The 20,011-nt window shown below is 41.2% G+C and overlaps 1 protein-coding gene across 1 annotated transcript; it reads left to right on the top strand.

Annotated features, from left to right (window-relative positions):
• Positions 1-1,188: 1,188 nt before the first annotated feature.
• Positions 1,189-16,626, top strand: LOC119733395 (speract receptor-like). Its single transcript, XM_038206975.1, has 4 exons — positions 1,189-1,300; positions 8,186-8,254; positions 9,138-9,311; positions 16,577-16,626. Exons 1-3 carry the CDS (start codon positions 1,265-1,267, stop codon positions 9,255-9,257), a joined length of 225 nt encoding a protein of 74 aa, XP_038062903.1. The 5' UTR covers positions 1,189-1,264; the 3' UTR covers positions 9,258-9,311; positions 16,577-16,626.
• The last annotated feature ends 3,385 nt before the right edge of the window (positions 16,627-20,011 follow it).

Genomic DNA, 20,011 nt, shown 5'->3' with positions numbered 1-20,011 from the left:
ACTGTTCAAGTAGTCTGGTTCCTTGACTCCACTAAAGGTAAAATGGATCAATTTATAGATGCTGGAAAAGTGGAGGGTAAGGGAACCAGACTGGCTGGCCTGCACCCGTTCATGAACATGTAACAAATAGCAAACAAAATTTGGACTGCAAAGAGTGTAAAGTTGGAGCAGTAGTTGAAAAATAGTTAGGTTTTTCCAACGGTGGTCGGCCGACCACCGTTGGAAATGTATACAAAAATATAATTTTTTTGAAAATTACTTCACACCAGGTGCCATAATTTTACAGGATGCTTTAGACTGTCATTTACCAACATCCTAGTAAGGTATTTCGTAAAAACTTGGTAGTTTTATTTTCTGATGTTTGCAAATGTTGTATATTCCCTTTAAGCATCCAAACAACTATTATCATTTTTTAAATAGTAAAAAAAAAAGAAGTAAAAGTAAAAAATATCAATGGAACACCTGATTATTTTTAATGGTATAATAGCAAATTAAAGAGGGAAATGATTTAACAAGTAATTTAGTATTTAAAGTTATTGTCCAAGGTTTACATGCAAATCTCCTATTTAATATGTCATGTACATAATCTGGGGGAAGTGTGCATACTTTGTGCATGCGTAATTCCGTTACCGTAATTCCGTTACCGTTTCGTAATTCCGTTACCACTTGGAAAAATGCCAAGAAAGTACTATTTTAAAGTTTTTATTTTTCATTTATGTTTATAGTAGGGTCTTTTCTCAACATACATGATTTGTAGAAAAAAAACAAGAAAATTTGTGAAATAAGTAACTTTTGCCATTTTTTCGGTAACGGAATTACATGCTAATTTTGACATTTTTAAATGAAGGCCTACACTATATATATATATATATTTATATTTTTAGATTTTTTTTTAATGACCCTGAGTAATGTTAGTAACTTGTAACATCATAAAATAAATCAAATCTTTTCCTTATAATTCAGAAAGTAATACATACACAAAAAAAATTGTTTTTACCAAATCTGAACGTTTTTAATCATAAATTGCAAAAATCACTGTTTTTACCAGAAATATGTATTTTTTTTTAATTTCGTTTTTTGAACTGAATTCCCCATTTAATTGAGGTCTGGAAAAAGTACAAAAAAGGTTTAATATGTAAATATTTATTTTTGACATTTTTTGCTCTCCCATGGAGAATTGCCCAGTCGTCATGCTGGTATGATCGTCTCCGCTGCATGGCATCTCCTGCAGGGCGTTGATAGTTGATCATGCCACACAAACAAGATGAGAAACTCAAACTCCTCATCGGTATTCACTCAGGTAAGATCATTGTCTTTGCTTGTGGTCGAGATACTTAAGATTGATAAATCACAAGTACATCACAAGTCCAGTCACAAGTACATCACAAGTCCAGTCACAAGAACATCACAAATCTAGTCACAAGTACATCACAAGTCCAGTCACAAGTAAATCACAAGTCCAGTCACAAGTACATCACAAGTCCAGTCACAAGTGCATCATAAGTCTAGTCACAAGTACATTACAGTTCCAGTAACAAGTACATTACAAGTCCAGTCACAAATTCAGTCACAAGTACATCACAAGTCTAGTCACAAGTGCATCATAAGCCCAGTCACAAGTACATTACAAGTCTAGTCACAAGTACATCATTAGTCTAGTCACAAGCACATTACAAATTCAGTCACAAGTACATTATCAGTCCAGTCACAAGTACATTACAAGTCCAGCCACAAGTCCATCACAAGTCCAGTCACAAGTCCATCACAAGTCCAGGCAAAAGTACATCACAAGTCTAGTCACAAGTACATCACAAGTCCAGCCACAAGTACATCACAAGTCCATTCACAAGTACATCACAAGTCCAGCCACAAGTACATCACAAGTCCAGCCACAAGTACATTACAAGTCTAGTCACAAGTACATCACAAGTCCAGTCACAAGTACATCACAAGTCCAGCCACAAGTACATCACAAGTCCATTCACAAGTACATCACAAGTCCAGCCACAAGTACATCACAAGTCCAGTCACAAGTACATTACAAGTCCAGCCACAAGTACATTACAAGTCTAGTCACAAGTACATCACAAGTCCAGTCACAAGTACATTACAAGTCCAGCCACAAGTACATCACAAGTCCAGTCACAAGTACATCACAAGTCCAGCCACAAGTACATCACAAGTCCAGTCACAAGTACATTACAAGTCCAGCCACAAGTACATCACAAGTCCAGCCACAAGTACATCACAAGTCCAGTCACAAGTACATCACAAGTCCAGCCACAAGTACATCACAAGTTCATTCACAAGTACATCACAAGTCCAGCCACAAGTACATCACAAGTCCAGCCACAAGTACATTACAAGTCTAGTCACAAGTACATCACAAGTCCAGTCACAAGTACATCACAAGTCCAGCCACAAGTACATCACAAGTCCATTCACAAGTACATCACAAGTCCAGCCACAAGTACATCACAAGTCCAGTCACAAGTACATTACAAGTCCAGCCACAAGTACATTACAAGTCTAGTCACAAGTACATCACAAGTCCAGTCACAAGTACATTACAAGTCCAGCCACAAGTACATCACAAGTCCAGCCACAAGTACATCACAAGTCCAGCCACAAGTACATCACAAGTCCAGCCACAAGTACATTACAAGTCTAGCCACAAGTACATCACAAGTCTAGTCACAAGTACTTCACAAGTCCAGCCACAAGTACATTACAAGTCTAGTCGCAAGGATATCACAAGTCCAGCCACAAGTACATTACAAGTCTAGTCACAAGTACATCACAAGTCCAGTCACAAGTACATCACAAGTCCAGCCACAAGTACATCACAAGTCCAGCCACAAGTACATTACAAGTCTAGTCACAAGTACATCACAAGTCCAGTCACAAGTACATCACAAGTCCAGCCACAAGTACATCACAAGTCCATTCACAAGTACATCACAAGTCCAGCCACAAGTACATCACAAGTCCAGTCACAAGTACATTACAAGTCCAGCCACAAGTACATTACAAGTCTAGTCACAAGTACATCACAAGTCCAGTCACAAGTACATTACAAGTCCAGCCACAAGTACATCACAAGTCCAGCCACAAGTACATTACAAGTCCAGCCACAAGTACATCACAAGTCCAGCCACAAGTACATCACAAGTCCAGCCACAAGTACATTACAAGTCCAGTCACAAGTACATCACAAGTCCAGCCACAAGTACATCACAAGTCCAGCCACAAGTACATTACAAGTCTAGTCACAAGTACATCACAAGTCCAGTCACAAGTACATCACAAGTCCAGCCACAAGTACATCACAAGTCCATTCACAAGTACATCACAAGTCCAGCCACAAGTACATCACAAGTCCAGTCACAAGTACATTACAAGTCCAGCCACAAGTACATCACAAGTCCAGCCACAAGTACATTACAAGTCCAGTCACAAGTACATTACAAGTCTAGTCACAAGTACATCACAAGTCCAGCCACAAGTACATTACAAGTCCAGCCACAAGTACATCACAAGTCCAGCCACAAGTACATTACAAGTCCAGCCACAAGTACATCACAAGTCTAGTCACAAGTACATCACAAGTCCAGTCACAAGTACATTACAAGTCTAGTCACAAGTACATTACAAGTCCAGCCACAAGTACATCACAAGTCCAGTCACAAGTACATTACAAGTCCAGCCACAAGTACATTACAAGTCTAGTCACAAGTACATCACAAGTCCAGTCACAAGTACATTACAAGTCCAGCCACAAGTACATCACAAGTCCAGCCACAAGTACATTACAAGTCCAGCCACAAGTACATCACAAGTCCAGCCACAAGTACATCACAAGTCCAGCCACAAGTACATTACAAGTCCAGTCACAAGTACATCACAAGTCCAGCCACAAGTACATCACAAGTCCAGCCACAAGTACATTACAAGTCTAGTCACAAGTACATCACAAGTCCAGTCACAAGTACATCACAAGTCCAGCCACAAGTACATCACAAGTCCAGCCACAAGTACATTACAAGTCCAGCCACAAGTACATCACAAGTCCAGTCACAAGTACATTACAAGTCCAGCCACAAGTACATCACAAGTCCAGCCACAAGTACATTACAAGTCCAGTCACAAGTACATTACAAGTCTAGTCACAAGTACATCACAAGTCCAGCCACAAGTACATTACAAGTCCAGCCACAAGTACATCACAAGTCCAGCCACAAGTACATTACAAGTCCAGCCACAAGTACATCACAAGTCTAGTCACAAGTACATCACAAGTCCAGTCACAAGTACATTACAAGTCTAGTCACAAGTACATTACAAGTCCAGCCACAAGTACATTACAAGTCCAGCCACAAGTACATCACAAGTCCAGCCACAAGTACATTACAAGTCCAGTCACAAGTACATTACAAGTCCAGTCACAAGTACATCACAAGTCCAGCCACAAGTACATTACAAGTCCAGTCACAAGTACATCACAAGTCTAGTCACAAGTACATCACAAGTCCAGCCACAAGTACATTACAAGTCCAGCCACAAGTACATTACAAGTCCAGTCACAAGTACATCACAAGTCCAGCCACAAGTACATTACAAGTCCAGCCACAAGTACATTACAAGTCCAGTCACAAGTACATCACAAGTCTAGTCACAAGTACATCACAAGTCCAGCCACAAGTACATTACAAGTCCAGTCACAAGTACATCACAAGTCCAGCCACAAGTACATTACAAGTCCAGTCACAAGTACATCACAAGTCTAGTCACAAGTACATCACAAGTCCAGCCACAAGTACATTACAAGTCCAGCCACAAGTACATTACAAGTCCAGTCACAAGTACATCACAAGTCCAGCCACAAGTACATTACAAGTCTAGTCACAAGTACATCACAAGTCCAGTCACAAGTACATTACAAGTCCAGCCACAAGTACATCACAAGTCCAGCCACAAGTACATTACAAGTCCAGTCACAAGTACATTACAAGTCCAGTCACAAGTACATCACAAGTCCAGCCACAAGTACATTACAAGTCCAGCCACAAGTACATCACAAGTCCAGCCACAAGTACATCACAAGTCCAGTCACAAGTACATCACAAGTCAAGCCACAAGTACATCACAAGTCCAGCCACAAGTACATTACAAGTCTAGTCACAAGTACATCACAAGTCCAGTCACAAGTACATTACAAGTCCAGTCACAAGTACATCACAAGTCCAGCCACAGGAACATCACAAGTCCAGTCACAAGTACATCACAAGTCCAGCCACAAGTACATTACAAGTCCAGCCACAAGTACATCACAAGTCCAGTCACAAGTACATCACAAGTCCAGTCACAGGAACATCACAAGTCCAGCCACAAGTACATTACAAGTCCAGTCACAAGTACATTACAAGTCCAGCCACAAGTACATTACAAGTCCAGTCACAAGTACATCACAAGTCCAGTCACAAGTACATCACAAGTCCAGCCACAAGTACATCACAAGTCCAGCCACAAGTACATCACAAGTCCAGTCACAAGTACATCACAAGTCCAGCCACAAGTACATTACAAGTCCAGCCACAAGTACATCACAAGTCCAGTCACAAGTACATCACAAGTCCAGCCACAAGTACATCACAAGTCCAGCCACAAGTACATTACAAGTCCAGTCACAAGTACATCACAAGTCCAGCCACAGGAACATCACAAGTCCAGTCACAAGTACATCACAAGTCCAGTCACAAGTACATCACAAATCCAGTCACAAGTACATCACAAGTCCAGCCACAAGTACATTACAAGTCCAGCCACAAGTACATCACAAGTCTAGTCACAAGTACATCACAAGTCCAGCCACAAGTACATTACAAGTCCAGCCACAAGTACATCACAAGTCCAGTCACAAGTACATCACAAGTCCAGCCACAAGTACATCACAAGTCCAGCCACAAGTACATTACAAGTCCAGTCACAAGTACATCACAAGTCCAGCCACAGGAACATCACAAGTCCAGTCACAAGTACATCACAAGTCCAGTCACAGGAACATCACAAGTCCAGCCACAAGTACATCACAAGTCTAGTCACAAGTACATCACAAGTCCAGTCACAAGTACATCACAAGTCCAGCCACAAGTACATTACAAGTCCAGCCACAAGTACATCACAAGTCCAGTCACAAGTACATCACAAGTCCAGCCACAAGTACATCACAAGTCCAGCCACAAGTACATTACAAGTCCAGTCACAAGTTCATCACAAGTCCAGTCACAGGAACATCACAAGTCCAGCCACAAGTACATCACAAGTCTAGTCACAAGTACATCACAAGTCCAGTCACAAGTACATCACAAGTCCAGTCACAAGTACATTACAAGTCTAGTCACAAGTACATCACAAGTCCAGCCACAAGGACATCACAAGTCCAGCCACAAGTACATTACAAGTCCAGTCACAAGTACATCACAAGTCTAGTCACAAGTACATCACAAGTCCAGTCACAAGTACATCACAAGTCTAGTCACAAGTACATCACAAGTCCAGTCACAAGTACATCACAAGTCTAGTCACAAGTACATCACAAGTCCAGCCACAAGTACATTACAAGTCTAGTCACAAGTACATTACAAGTCTAGTCACAAGTACATCACAAGTCCAGTCACAAGTACATCACAAGTCCAGTCACAAGTACATTACAAGTCCAGTCACAAGTACATCACAAGTCCAGTCACAAGTACATCACAAGTCCAGTCACAAGTACATTACAAGTCTAGTCACAAGTACATCACAAGTCCAGCCACAAGTACATTACAAGTCTAGTCACAAGTACATCACAAGTCCAGCCACAAGTACATTACAAGTCCAGTCACAAGTACATCACAAGTCCAGTCACAAGTACATCACAAGTCCAGTCACAAGTACATTACAAGTCTAGACACAAGTACATCACAAGTCCAGTCACAAGTACATTACAAGTTAAGTCACAAGTACATCACAAGTCCAGTCACAAGTACATCACAAGTCCAGTCACAAGTACATTACAAGTCTAGTCACAAGTACATCACAAGTCCAGCCACAAGTACATTACAAGTCTAGTCACAAGTACATTACAAGTCTAGTCACAAGTACATCACAAGTCCAGCCACAAGTACATTACAAGTCTAGTCACAAGTACATCACAAGTCCAGCCACAAGTACATCACAAGTCCAGCCACAAGTACATTACAAGTCTAGTCACAAGTACATCACAAGTCCAGCCACAAGTACATTACAAGTTAAGTCACAAGTACATCACAAGTCCAGTCACAAGTACATCACAAGTCCAGCCACAAGTACATTACAAGTCTAGTCACAAGTACATCACAAGTCCAGCCACAAGTACATTACAAGTTAAGTCACAAGTACATCACAAGTCCAGCCACAAGTACATTACAAGTTAAGTCACAAGTACATCACAAGTCTAGTCACAAGTACATTACAAGTCTAGTCACAAGTACATCACAAGTCCAGTCACAAGTACATCACAAGTCTAGTCACAAGGACATCACAAGTCCAGTCACAAGTACATCACAAGTCCAGTCACAAGTACATCACAAGTCCAGTCACAAGTACATCACAAGTCCAGTCACAAGTACATTACAAGTCTAGTCACAAGATAAACATGCACCTAGGGCTTTGTACTTTTCAATCGTATTCTCAAAGGCAAGGGCGGATCCAGGAGGGGGGGGAGGGACAAAGGGGGCCGTGCCCCCCCCCCCCCCCCCCCCCAAATGAAACCAATTTTTTTTTTTTTTAATGTGACATCGCAATAAAGGCAGGCAATGAGTACACCACCATCTTTTCCTAAAAAAAACATTGGTTAAAGTGGTGAGAAATTGCCTCGGATCGCACCACAGAGCATCTACAATCAAAAACATTTTCGGGGCCCTCAAGCATGTTAAGGGGCCCCGAACCCCACGCCGTAATTTTTTTGACCCTCTTTTTGGGGGACCAAAACAGTAAAAAATTGTGTTCTGGATCCGCCCTTGCTCAAAGGCGGCTTCAGTTCAAAATGTATATACTACAATGTATTATCAAAAATGTACTCAAATTTGACCAAATTGTCTACTCAGATTCGCAAACCAATAGTGTCACCAGAGTTACCCTTTACGTCTTGTTCTTAACTTTCCAGGTTGTTAACTTGTTGAATGCCTTGCACACGCTGTTCGACGCCATCATTTCCAACTATGACGTCTACAAGGTAAATATTCCATATGACCCAGCAGATTGTTTTAACCAGTTCGCGCTGGACTATTTTGACATTGACCAGACCAAGACTTGGGATTGTTTTCATGAATCTGGATGTCAGACGGCTTCAGGCTGTCATCTACGGGTATCTCGCTGCAAGCGGGCCACTGACAGACATTTCGGGCCTCGCTTGTTGTGTGTTTATCCATCATCCATTCCGATTACCGCAAAACCTTGCGTGTATACACGTTGTCTGATGTGAACTTGTTAAGCCAAATGTGCCATATCACAGGAAGTTATTTGAAAGGGTACTTGCAATAGATTATACTTAATACACTTATCCAGGTTCATTTATTATGGTTAATATGCAAACATGAAATGATCAACAATACATTGACAGAAAGCACCTTACCCATTACTGCTTGGCTTGATTCTACCATCTTAGATCTGTTTTACTTTCAGAGTACTTTACAAGCTATGCTTATAATTTGTAGTCTTGCATATTGACTGCTTCAAGTGGCATTATAAAACAGGTCTAGGAGGCTACCGGTAGTTTGATTATGCCACTCAAAGTAGTCAGTATTAAAATGGAAGGTGCCATAGTCCTTTTAGCCATGTACATGTAGACGGAAAATAGCAAATACTATGTGATGCACACTCTCGGCCACTGAAAAACACAGAATCTGTGGGTGCGGTGATATAATTACAAAAAGTCACTTGCATTATCATTGTCAACATTACTGGGCTGTTAGCAGGCGTAGTCATGACAATCACTCAGAGGTTAAGTTGATGCTACCATGGTTACTAGTTCAGGCAAAAACCACGCAAATATGTATGTTCTATTATAATGTCTGAATGCAAAATTAACCAGTGTTAAATAATAACATCTTGCCAAGGTTGAAAGCATCGATGATGCCTACATGTTGGTCTCCTGCCTACTGATCCGTAATGGCAGCCGTCATGCTGGTATGATCGCCTCCACTGCATGGCATCTCCTGGAGGGCGTTGATAGTTGATCATGCCACACAAACAAGATGAGAAACTCAAACTCCGCATCGGTATTCACTCAGGTAAGATCATTGTCTTTGCTTGTGGTCGAGATACTTAAGATTGATCAATCACAAATACATCACAAGTCCAGTCACAAGTACATCACAAGTCCAGTCACAAGTACATCACAAGTCCAGTCAAAAGTAAATCACAAGTCCAGTCACAAGTACATCACAAGTCCAGTCACAAGTGCATCATAAGTCTAGTCACAAGTGCATCATAAGCCCAGTCACAAGTACATTACAAGTCTAGTCACAAGTACATCATTAGTCTAGTCACAAGCACATTACAATTTCAGTCACAAGTACATTACAAGTCTAGTCACACGTACATCACAAGTCCAGTCACAAATTCATTCACAAGTACATTACAAGTACATAACAAGTCCAGGCAAAAGTACATCACAAGTCCAGTCACAAGTACATCATAAGTCCAGTAACAAGTACATCATAAGTCCAGTTACAAGTACATCACAAGTATAGTCACACATGCATCATAAGCCCAGTCACAAGTACATCACAAGTCTAGTCACAAGTTTAGTCACAAGTACATCACAAGTCCAGCCACAAGTACATCACCAGTCCAGTCACAAGTACATTACAAGTCTAGCCACAAGTACATCACAAGTCTAGTCACAAGTACATCACAAGTCCAGTCACAAGTACATCACAAGTCCAGCCACAAGTACATTACAAGTCCAGTCACAAGTACATCACAAGTCTAGTCAACAGTACATCACAAGTCCAGCCACAAGTACATCACAAGTCCAGTCACAAGTACATTACAAGTCCAGTCACAAGTACATCACAAGTCTAGTCACAAGTACATTACAAGTCTAGTCGCAAGTACATTACAAGTCTAGTCACAAGGACATCACAAGTCCAGTCACAAGTACATCACAAGTCTAGTCACAAGTACATTACAAGTCCAGCCACAAGTCTATCACAAGTCCAGCCACAAGTACATTACAAGTCTAGTCACAAGTCCATCACAAGTCCAGTCACAAGTACATTACAAGTCTAGTCACAAGTACTTCACAAGTCCAGCCACAAGTACATTACAAGTCTAGTCACAAGTACTTCACAAGTCCAGCCACAAGTACATTACAAGTCCAGCCACAAGTCCATCACAAGTCCAGCCACAAGTACATTACAAGTCTAGTCACAAGTACATCACAAGTCCAGCCACAAGTCCATCACAAGTCCAGTCACAAGTACATCACAAGTCTAGTCACAAGTACATTACAAGTCTAGTCACAAGTACATCACAAGTCCAGTCACAAGTACATCACAAGTCCAGCCACAAGTACATTACAAGTCCAGCCACAAGTACATCACAAGTCTAGTCACAAGTACATCACAAGTCCAGTCACAAGTACATTACAAGTCCAGCCACAAGTCCATCACAAGTCCAGCCACAAGTACATTACAAGTCTAGTCACAAGTACATCACAAGTCCAGTCACAAGTACATTACAAGTCCAGCCACAAGTACATCACAAGTCCAGCCACAAGTACATCACAAGTCCAGTCACAAGTACATCACAAGTCCAGTCACAAGTACATTACAAGTCCAGTCACAAGTACATCACAAGTCTAGTCACAAGTACATTACAAGTCTAGTCACAAGTACATCACAAGTCGAGTCACAAGTACATCACAAGTCCAGCCACAAGTACATTACAAGTCCAGTCACAAGTCCATCACAAGTCCAGTCACAAGTACATCACAAGTCCAGCCACAAGTACATTACAAGTCCAGCCACAAGTACATTACAAGTCTAGCCACAAGTACATTACAAGTCCAGCCACAAGTACATCACAAGTCCAGCCACAAGTACATCACAAGTCTAGCCACAAGTACATTACAAGTCCAGCCACAAGTACATTACAAGTCTAGTCACAAGTACATTACAAGTCCAGCCACAAGTACATCACAAGTCCAGCCACAAGTACATTACAAGTCCAGCCACAAGTACATTACAAGTCTAGTCACAAGTACATCACAAGTCCAGCCACAAGTACATCACAAGTCCAGCCACAAGTCCATCACAAGTCTAGTCACAAGTACATCACAAGTCCAGCCACAAGTACATCACAAGTCCAGCCACAAGTACATTACAAGTCCAGCCACAAGTACATTACAAGTCTAGTCACAAGTACATCACAAGTCCAGCCACAAGTACATCACAAGTCCAGCCACAAGTCCATCACAAGTCTAGTCACAAGTACATCACAAGTCCAGCCACAAGTACATCACAAGTCCAGTCACAAGTACATCACAAGTCCAGCCACAAGTACATCACAAGTCCAGCCACAAGTACATTACAAGTCCAGCCACAAGTACATTACAAGTCTAGTCACAAGTACATCACAAGTCCAGCCACAAGTCCATCACAAGTCTAGTCACAAGTACATCACAAGTCCAGCCACAAGTACATTACAAGTCTAGTCACAAGTACATCACAAGTCCAGCCACAAGTCCATCACAAGTCTAGTCACAAGTACATCACAAGTCCAGCCACAAGTACATTACAAGTCTAGTCACAAGTACATCACAAGTCCAGTCACAAGTACATTACAAGTCCAGCCACAAGTCCAGCCACAAGTCCAGCCACAAGTACATTACAAGTCTCGTCACAAGTCCATCACAAGTCCAGTCACAAGTACATTACAAGTCTAGTCACAAGTACATCACAAGTCTAGTCACAAGTACTTCACAAGTCCAGCCACAAGTACATTACAAGTCTAGTCACAAGGACATCACAAGTCCAGCCACAAGTACATTACAAGTCCAGCCACAAGTACATCACAAGTCCAGTCACAAGTACATCACAAGTCCAGTCACAAGTACATTACAAGTCCAGTCACAAGTACATCACAAGTCTAGTCACAAGTACATTACAAGTCTAGTCACAAGTACATCACAAGTCCAGTCACAAGTACATCACAAGTCCAGCCACAAGTACATTACAAGTCTAGTCACAAGTACATCACAAGTCCAGTCACAAGTACATCACAAGTCCAGTCACAAGTACATTACAAGTCTAGTCACAAGTACATTACAAGTCTAGTCACAAGTACATCACAAGTCCAGCCACAAGTACATTACAAGTCTAGTCACAAGTACATTACAAGTCTAGTCACAAGTACATCACAAGTCCAGCCACAAGTACATTACAAGTCTAGTCACAAGTACATCACAAGTCCAGCCACAAGTACATTACAAGTCTAGTCACAAGTACATCACAAGTCCAGTCACAGGAACATCACAAGTCCAGTGACAAGTACATCACAAGTCCAGTCACAAGTACATCACAAGTCTAGTCACAAGGACATCACCAGTCTAGTCACAAGAACATCACAAGTTTAGTCACAGGTACATCACAAAACCAGCCACAAGTACATTACAAGTCTAGTCACAAGTACATCACAAATCCAGTCACAAGTACATCACAAGTCTAGTCACAAGTACATCACAAGTCCAGTCACAAGTACATCACAAGTCTAGTCACAAGGACATCACCAGTCCAGTCACAAGTACATCACAAGTCTAGTCACAAGTACATCACAAGTCCAGCCACAAGTACATTACAAGTCTAGTCACAAGTACATCACAAGTCCAGCCACAAGTACATTACAAGTCTAGTCACAAGTACATCACAAGTCCAGCCACAAGTACATTACAAGTCTAGTCACAAGTACATCACAAGTCCAGTCACAGGAACATCACAAGTCCAGTCACAAGTACATCACAAGTCCAGTGACAAGTACATCACAAGTCTAGTCACAAGAACATCACAAGTTTAGTCACAGGTACATCACAAAACCAGCCACAAGTACATTACAAGTCTAGTCACAAGTTCATCACAAGTCCAGCCACAAGTACATTACAAGTTAAGTCACAAGTACATCACAAGTCCAGTCACAGGAACATCACAAGTCCAGTCACAAGTACATCACAAGTCTAGTCACAAGGACATCACAAGTCCAGCCACAAATACATTACAAGTCTAGTCACAAGTACATCACAAGTCCAGTCACAGGAACATCACAAGTCCAGCCACAAGTACATCACAAGTCTAGTCACAAGGACATCACAAGTCCAGTCACAAGTACATTACAAGTCCAGCCACAAGTACATTACAAGTCTAGTCACAAGTACATCACAAGTCTAGTCACAAGGACATCACAAGTCCAGTCACAAGTACATTACAAGTCTAGTCACAAGTACATCACAAGTCCAGCCACAAGTACATTACAAGTCTAGTCACAAGTACATCACAAGTCCAGCCACAAGTACATTACAAGTCTATAGTCACAAGTACATCACAAGTCCAGTCACAGGAACATCACACGTCCAGTCACAAGTACATCACAAGTCTAGTCACAAGAACATCACAAGTTTAGTCACAGGTACATCACAAGTCCAGTCACAAGAACATCACAAGTCTAGTCACAAGAACACCACAAGTCTAGTCACAAGTACATCACAAGTCGAGTCCAAGTATATCACAAGTTTAGTCACAAGTAAATCACAAGTCCAGTCACAAGTATATCACAAGTCCAGTCACAAGTTCATCTCAAGTCTGGTGGCAAGTACATCACAAAGTCCAGTCACAAGTACATCACAAGTCCAGTCATATGTAAATCACAAGTCCAGTCACAAGTACATCACAAGTCTAGTCACAAGAACACCACAAGTCTAGTCACAAGTACATCACAAGTCCAGCCACAAGTACAAGTCAAGTCACAAGTACATCACAAGTCCAGCCACAAGTACATCACAAGTCTAGTCACAAGTACATCACAAGTCCAGCCACAAGTACATCACAAGTCTAGTCACAAGGACATCACAAGTCCAGTCACAAGTACATTACAAGTCTAGTCACAAGTACATCACAAGTCCAGCCACAAGTACATTACAAGTCTAGTCACAAGTACATCACAAGTCCAGCCACAAGTACATTACAAGTCTATAGTCACAAGTACATCACAAGTCCAGCCACAAGTACATCACAAGTCCATTCACAAGTACATTACAAGTCCAGCCACAAGTACATTACAAGTCTAGTCACAAGTACATCACAAGTCCAGCCACAAGTACATTACAAGTCTAGTCACAAGTACATCACAAGTCCATTCACAAGTACATCACAAGTCTAGTCACAAGGACATCACAAGTCCAGTCACAAGTACATTACAAGTCTAGTCACAAGTACATCACAAGTCCAGCCACAAGTACATCACAAGTCTAGTCACAAGGACATCACAAGTCCAGTCACAAGTACATCACAAGTCTAGTCACAAGGACATCACAAGTCCAGTCACAAGTACATTACAAGTCTAGTCACAAGTACATCACAAGTCCAGCCACAAGTACATCACAAGTCTAGTCACAAGTACATCACAAGGCCATTCACAAGTACATTACAAGTCTAGTCACAAGTACATCACAAGTCCAGCCACAAGTACATCACAAGTCTAGTCACAAGGACATCACAAGTCCAGTCACAAGTACATTACAAGTCTAGTCACAAGTACATCACAAGTCCAGTCACAAGTACATTAACAAGTCTAGTCACAAGGACATCACAAGTCCAGCCACAAGTACATCACAAGTCTAGTCACAAGGACATCACAAGTCCAGTCACAAGTACATTACAAGTCTAGTCACAAGTACATCACAAGTCCAGCCACAAGTACATTACAAGTCTAGTCACAAGTACATCACAAGTCCAGCCTCAAGTACATCACAAGTCTAGTCACAAGTACATCACAAGTCCATTCACAAGTACATTACAAGTCCAGCCACAAGTACATTACAAGTCTAGTCACAAGTACATCACAAGTCCAGCCACAAGTACATCACAAGTCTAGTCACAAGTACATCACAAGTCCATTCACAAGTACATCACAAGTCCAGCCACAAGTACATTACAAGTCTAGTCACAAGTACATCACAAGTCCAGCCACAAGTACATTACAAGTCTATAGTCACAAGTACATCACAAGTCCAGTCACAGGAACATCACAAGTCCAGTCACAAGTACATCACAAGTCTAGTCACAAGAACATCACAAGTTTAGTCACAGGTACATCACAAGTCCAGTCACAAGAACATCACAAGTCTAGTCACAAGAACACCACAAGTCTAGTCACAAGTGCATCATAAGCCCAGTCACAAGTACATCACTAGTCTGTTCACAAGTACATCACAAGTCTGGTGGCAAGTACATCACAAGTCGAGTCCAAGTATATCACAAGTTTAGTCACAAGTAAATCACAAGTCCAGTCACAAGTATATCACAAGTCCAGTCACAAGTTCATCTCAAGTCTGGTGGCAAGTACATCACAAGTCCAGTCACAAGTACATCACAAGTCCAGTCATAAGTAAATCACAAGTCCAGTCACAAGTACATCACAAGTCTAGTCACAAGAACACCACAAGTCTAGTCACAAGTGCATCATAAGCCCAGTCACAAGTACATCACTAGTCTGTTCACAAGTACATCACAAGTCTGGTGGCAAGTACATCACAAGTCGAGTCCAAGTATATCACAAGTTTAGTCACAAGTAAATCACAAGTCCAGTCACAAGTATATCACAAGTCCAGTCATAAGTAAATCACAAGTCTAGTCACAAGTACATCACAAGTATTGTACTTTAATATAGCTCTATGAGAACATCAGAGTCCAGCCGCAAAGGATCGAGACCCAAGTAGGAAAATTACTATAAAAATAGAAAAACAACCCTTAGTACAGCTAGTCGGACTGCCTGTGAAATTATTCTCTCTGGCATTACATGTTGTCATTGTGAAGAACACAATAAAAGAAGGCCATTTCTAAATAGTGTGTCAAATGACACATTTTTTGGAAGTTTTTATTTAGTTGGTTTGTGATCGAACTAATCTGTGAATGGGTGTGCACACGCGTTGACATGACTCATTCAGCGGTTTAGTGTGCAACATTGCAAAGCTTAAATCAGCTGAATGAGAACAAACGTGTCTCGGAAACTTTTGAATAGAAATTGAGATCCTAGAATATTGTTTCCTCTGAAAACACAGCATTCACATATCTTTAACTTCATTTGGGGTACTTGTTAAGCACCCATCTTTAGATTTTGAGCACGTTTGTTGCTTCAAATGGGAAAAAAATCACAAATGACAAATGATCTACCCTTCCTTCAATTTTCACTGCTGCAAATTCTCAAGTCCATCATATTTCAAAGGAAGCATGAGATATCTGTTTCAATCAATCTCTTTTCTTTTTCCTTTCTTTTATTTCAGGGCAAAGGTGAAAGCCTGACGTACTGGCTCGAGGGACATGATCCAAGCTACAAGATCGACCAAATCAAGCCACCCAAACAAAACTTGTTAACAACCAGAATATTATCCCAACATTATCTGCAACGCATTTGGATCAGCAATTTTTTGTAAAGAGGTAAAAAGCATAATCAGCTATTATACCACAGCGTTTGTAGGTCTATTTGAAAAACCTAACAACAAATTCAAATTAACACCCAATTGTGTGTTCACCAACAGATTTGTTGTTCGCGTTTACAGCTTTCATTTAGCAACTTTAAGAAAAAGATTCAGGAAAAAAAAGGTTTAGGCCTAATCGCACTTGTACAATAAGTAACTTTGATCAAGTCGCCTATTTTTTTTTTTTTTACAAAGACTGAAGTATTTTGTAGTCGCCTTTTAATCTACTACCATGTGGAAGTTGTAACAAAAATTCTGTCATCAAACAAACAGACTGTGAGTTCATAACTATATTGTTGAGAGTCACTAATTTGGTATTAAATTGTATTCAAACTAGTGATGCGTTTAAAAAAATATTCTTTGTCTGTACCATCCAAGCTTGGGAAAAAATAGCAAAGTGGTACTGCTTTGTTTGTTTGAGTTCTCATATGGGCTTACATCATTTGACTTGGTGCCCTATCATTTGCCTTGGTGCCCTTGTGCTCCTTAGTGCTAAATATTTGAGGCGGTGCAGCACTAAAGGGCACTGTTGTAGCTACAGAAAATTTTAAAGAAAAAAAAGAAATTGACTTAACAGATCAAAATTGACGCGCAACGATTTTTTATGGCTGAATGGACAATAATGCAAGTGGGGGATTTTTGTTTTCTTTTTATTTTCAGATTGAGTGATATTAATAACCTTTGATAGTTACTACTTATGTTTTAAGGAAATTGTATAAAAAATATGGAGTAAGGTCTAAGGCATGTTTAAAGTAAAACCAATGGGCTTTTTTCATTGTTTTTGTCATGTAATGCTGCGGCCGGGTGAGGTGGGGTAGAGGGCGCTATTCAGGACTTTCTTTTGTCACCTTGCAAGATGTAATGATGCCAAGTCACTATAAATTTATATTTCCCGGATTCGTTTGTATCAAAGATATATAACCAGGCATCCTATCCTATCTACAAGGATGGGACTAATAAGGGAGCAAAGACACTTCTTCTTCAGTGAAACAATAATTTATTCTTAAAAACTCTAAGAGTTCTCTGAACCAATTTGACATCTGTATTTATAGGACTCAGCTATCATTCTTGTTCATCTGGCATCCGCTACGAATACCGCAAAATCTTTGTTTGTATACACGTTATCCGATGCAAACTGGTTAACCTATTTTTTTTTTAACCTTGTTCCACTCGAATTTGCAGGATAGCTAATAATGAATACAAGTAAATCTCTCAATCAGTATCAAACATTTTTTCCCAAATTGACAATATTCAAATTTCTTGACCAGGTGATGGCAGATCTACCAGCTCACTTCACATCAGAGAGCTCTCTTGAGAAGCACTATAGAAGCACTATAAGGCCCAGGAGAAGGACTGCTTCTCACGGCTAGAACAGACTCAGACCAGAGCTCTCTTGAGAAGCACTGTACGGCCCAGGAGAAGGACCGCACCAAGTACATCACTACCTTGCTGATGCTTCACAGGGATGGAACAGACTCAGACCAGAGCTCTCTTGAGAAGCACTGTACGGCCCAGGAGAAGGACCGCACCAAGTACATCACTACCTTGCTGATGCTTCACAGGGATGGAACAGACTCAGACCAGAGCTCTCTTGAGAAGCACTGTACGGCCCAGGAGAAGGACCGCACCAAGTACATCACTACCTTGCTGGTGCTTCACAGGGATGGAACAGACTCAGACCAGAGCTCTCTTGAGAAGCACTGTACGGCCCAGGAGAAGGACCGCACCAAGTACATCACTACCTTGCTGGTGCTTCACAGGGATGGAACAGACTCAGACCAGAGCTCCCTTGAGAAGCACTATACGGCCCAGGAGAAGGACTGCTTCTCACGGCTAGAACAGACTCAGACCAGAGCTCTCTTGAGAAGCACTGTACGGCTCAGGAGGAGGACCGCATCAAGTACATATACATCACTACCTTGCTGGTGCTTCTCACGGCTAGAACAGACTCAGACCAGAGCTCTCTTGAGAAGCACTGTACGGCTCAGGAGGAGGACCGCATCAAGTACATATACATCACTACCTTGCTGGTGCTTCATCACAGGGATGGAAGAGACTCAGAACAGAGCTCCCTTGAGAGGCACTATGCGGCCCAGGAGAAGGACTGCACCAAGTGCACATCACTACCTTGCTGGTGCTTCACAGGGATGGAATAGACTCGAAGTACTGCAAAGTAAGACTTTTCATATTTGAAGAGAAAATCATACTGTACTTTAAAACGGTTGAGGGATTAACAGCAAAAGATCTTTCTTCAGTGCTTAAGGGTTATTCAGGTAAGCTTTGCTTAATTTTAGTGCGTTCGATTACTTCCCCCACGCTTACTCGTGCAAGCACGACAGCATTCGATTGACCTCTCACGTGACTTCTCGTGCTTACTCAAGCTTGGCCCAAGTAACCGACTCACCGAGCCAGTTACTTGGGTAAGTATCCCATAAGGCCATACAATGAACACGGCTGCCAACGTGACGTTCGGCGGGCGCCTCAGGCCGTGTCCGAAACAGGCTTCCAGAGCCACGGCTACGTCTATTGTCAGTGCGTCCCCGCCGCTATTTTCAGTGGGCGCAGAGCTAGACACTTGATTCGGATGCAGCCTCAGTGTCATGTCAAAGTTCAACTTTCCAGCTCCTTGCACAAAACTTAACCCGGAACCGTTCGTTTATTTAGCTCCACTGCGCATGTCTGTCATCACGCGAGCCAAGCGCGAGTAAGCTGGGGAAAATAATCAAACGCACTCATTGTGTAACATACAGTCATCCATATTGTTGAAATGAGGCTGATAGATGTGCATTCTGATGGTTATGCAACACCACAGACTTCAACAGATTCCAAAATTATTTATTTCATAAGTCTCTAGTTTTATAAGTAACTATAAAGTATCTGTGGTTTCATGGTTTGAACGGAAAAAAAGAGGTAAATTTATTTCCCAGATGCGAAGGGAAATGTGTAGAGAAGAAAACTATAATTGGGATAACACTGAAATTATGTTTGATTTTTTTATGAAAAAATGACGTTTAAGTTTTGAGGTTAGTTGAAAAACACCTAATGTTAGAAACTAAGTGCATTTGTCAGAGGAATCAACAATAATGTACATTATATTGTTTTTGTTCAGCGAAACAAGCAAAATGTGCCTTTAAACGTTAACAGGAAATTAGCAATAATGAATGGGACAGTTTTCAGTTTAAATCTTACACTTTTTTGAAGGATTAATATTTTATGGACCAAAAAATGACCAACCATAGC

Source organism: Patiria miniata, unplaced genomic scaffold (assembly GCF_015706575.1).
Source record: "Patiria miniata isolate m_02_andy unplaced genomic scaffold, ASM1570657v1 HiC_scaffold_25, whole genome shotgun sequence".
In the NCBI taxonomy this organism is placed as follows: domain Eukaryota; kingdom Metazoa; phylum Echinodermata; class Asteroidea; order Valvatida; family Asterinidae; genus Patiria; species Patiria miniata.
This window is presented reverse-complemented; position numbering and strand designations above follow the sequence as displayed.

Coding starts and splice junctions, on each gene's coding strand:
- LOC119733395 (XM_038206975.1), top strand. CDS start 1,265: ATGAGAAACTCAAACTCCTCATCGGTATTCACTCAG. Junction 1,301..8,185: donor CCTCATCGGTATTCACTCAG/GTAAGATCATTG, acceptor TTAACTTTCCAG/GTTGTTAACTTGTTGAATGC. Junction 8,255..9,137: donor CCAACTATGACGTCTACAAG/GTAAATATTCCA, acceptor CATCTTGCCAAG/GTTGAAAGCATCGATGATGC.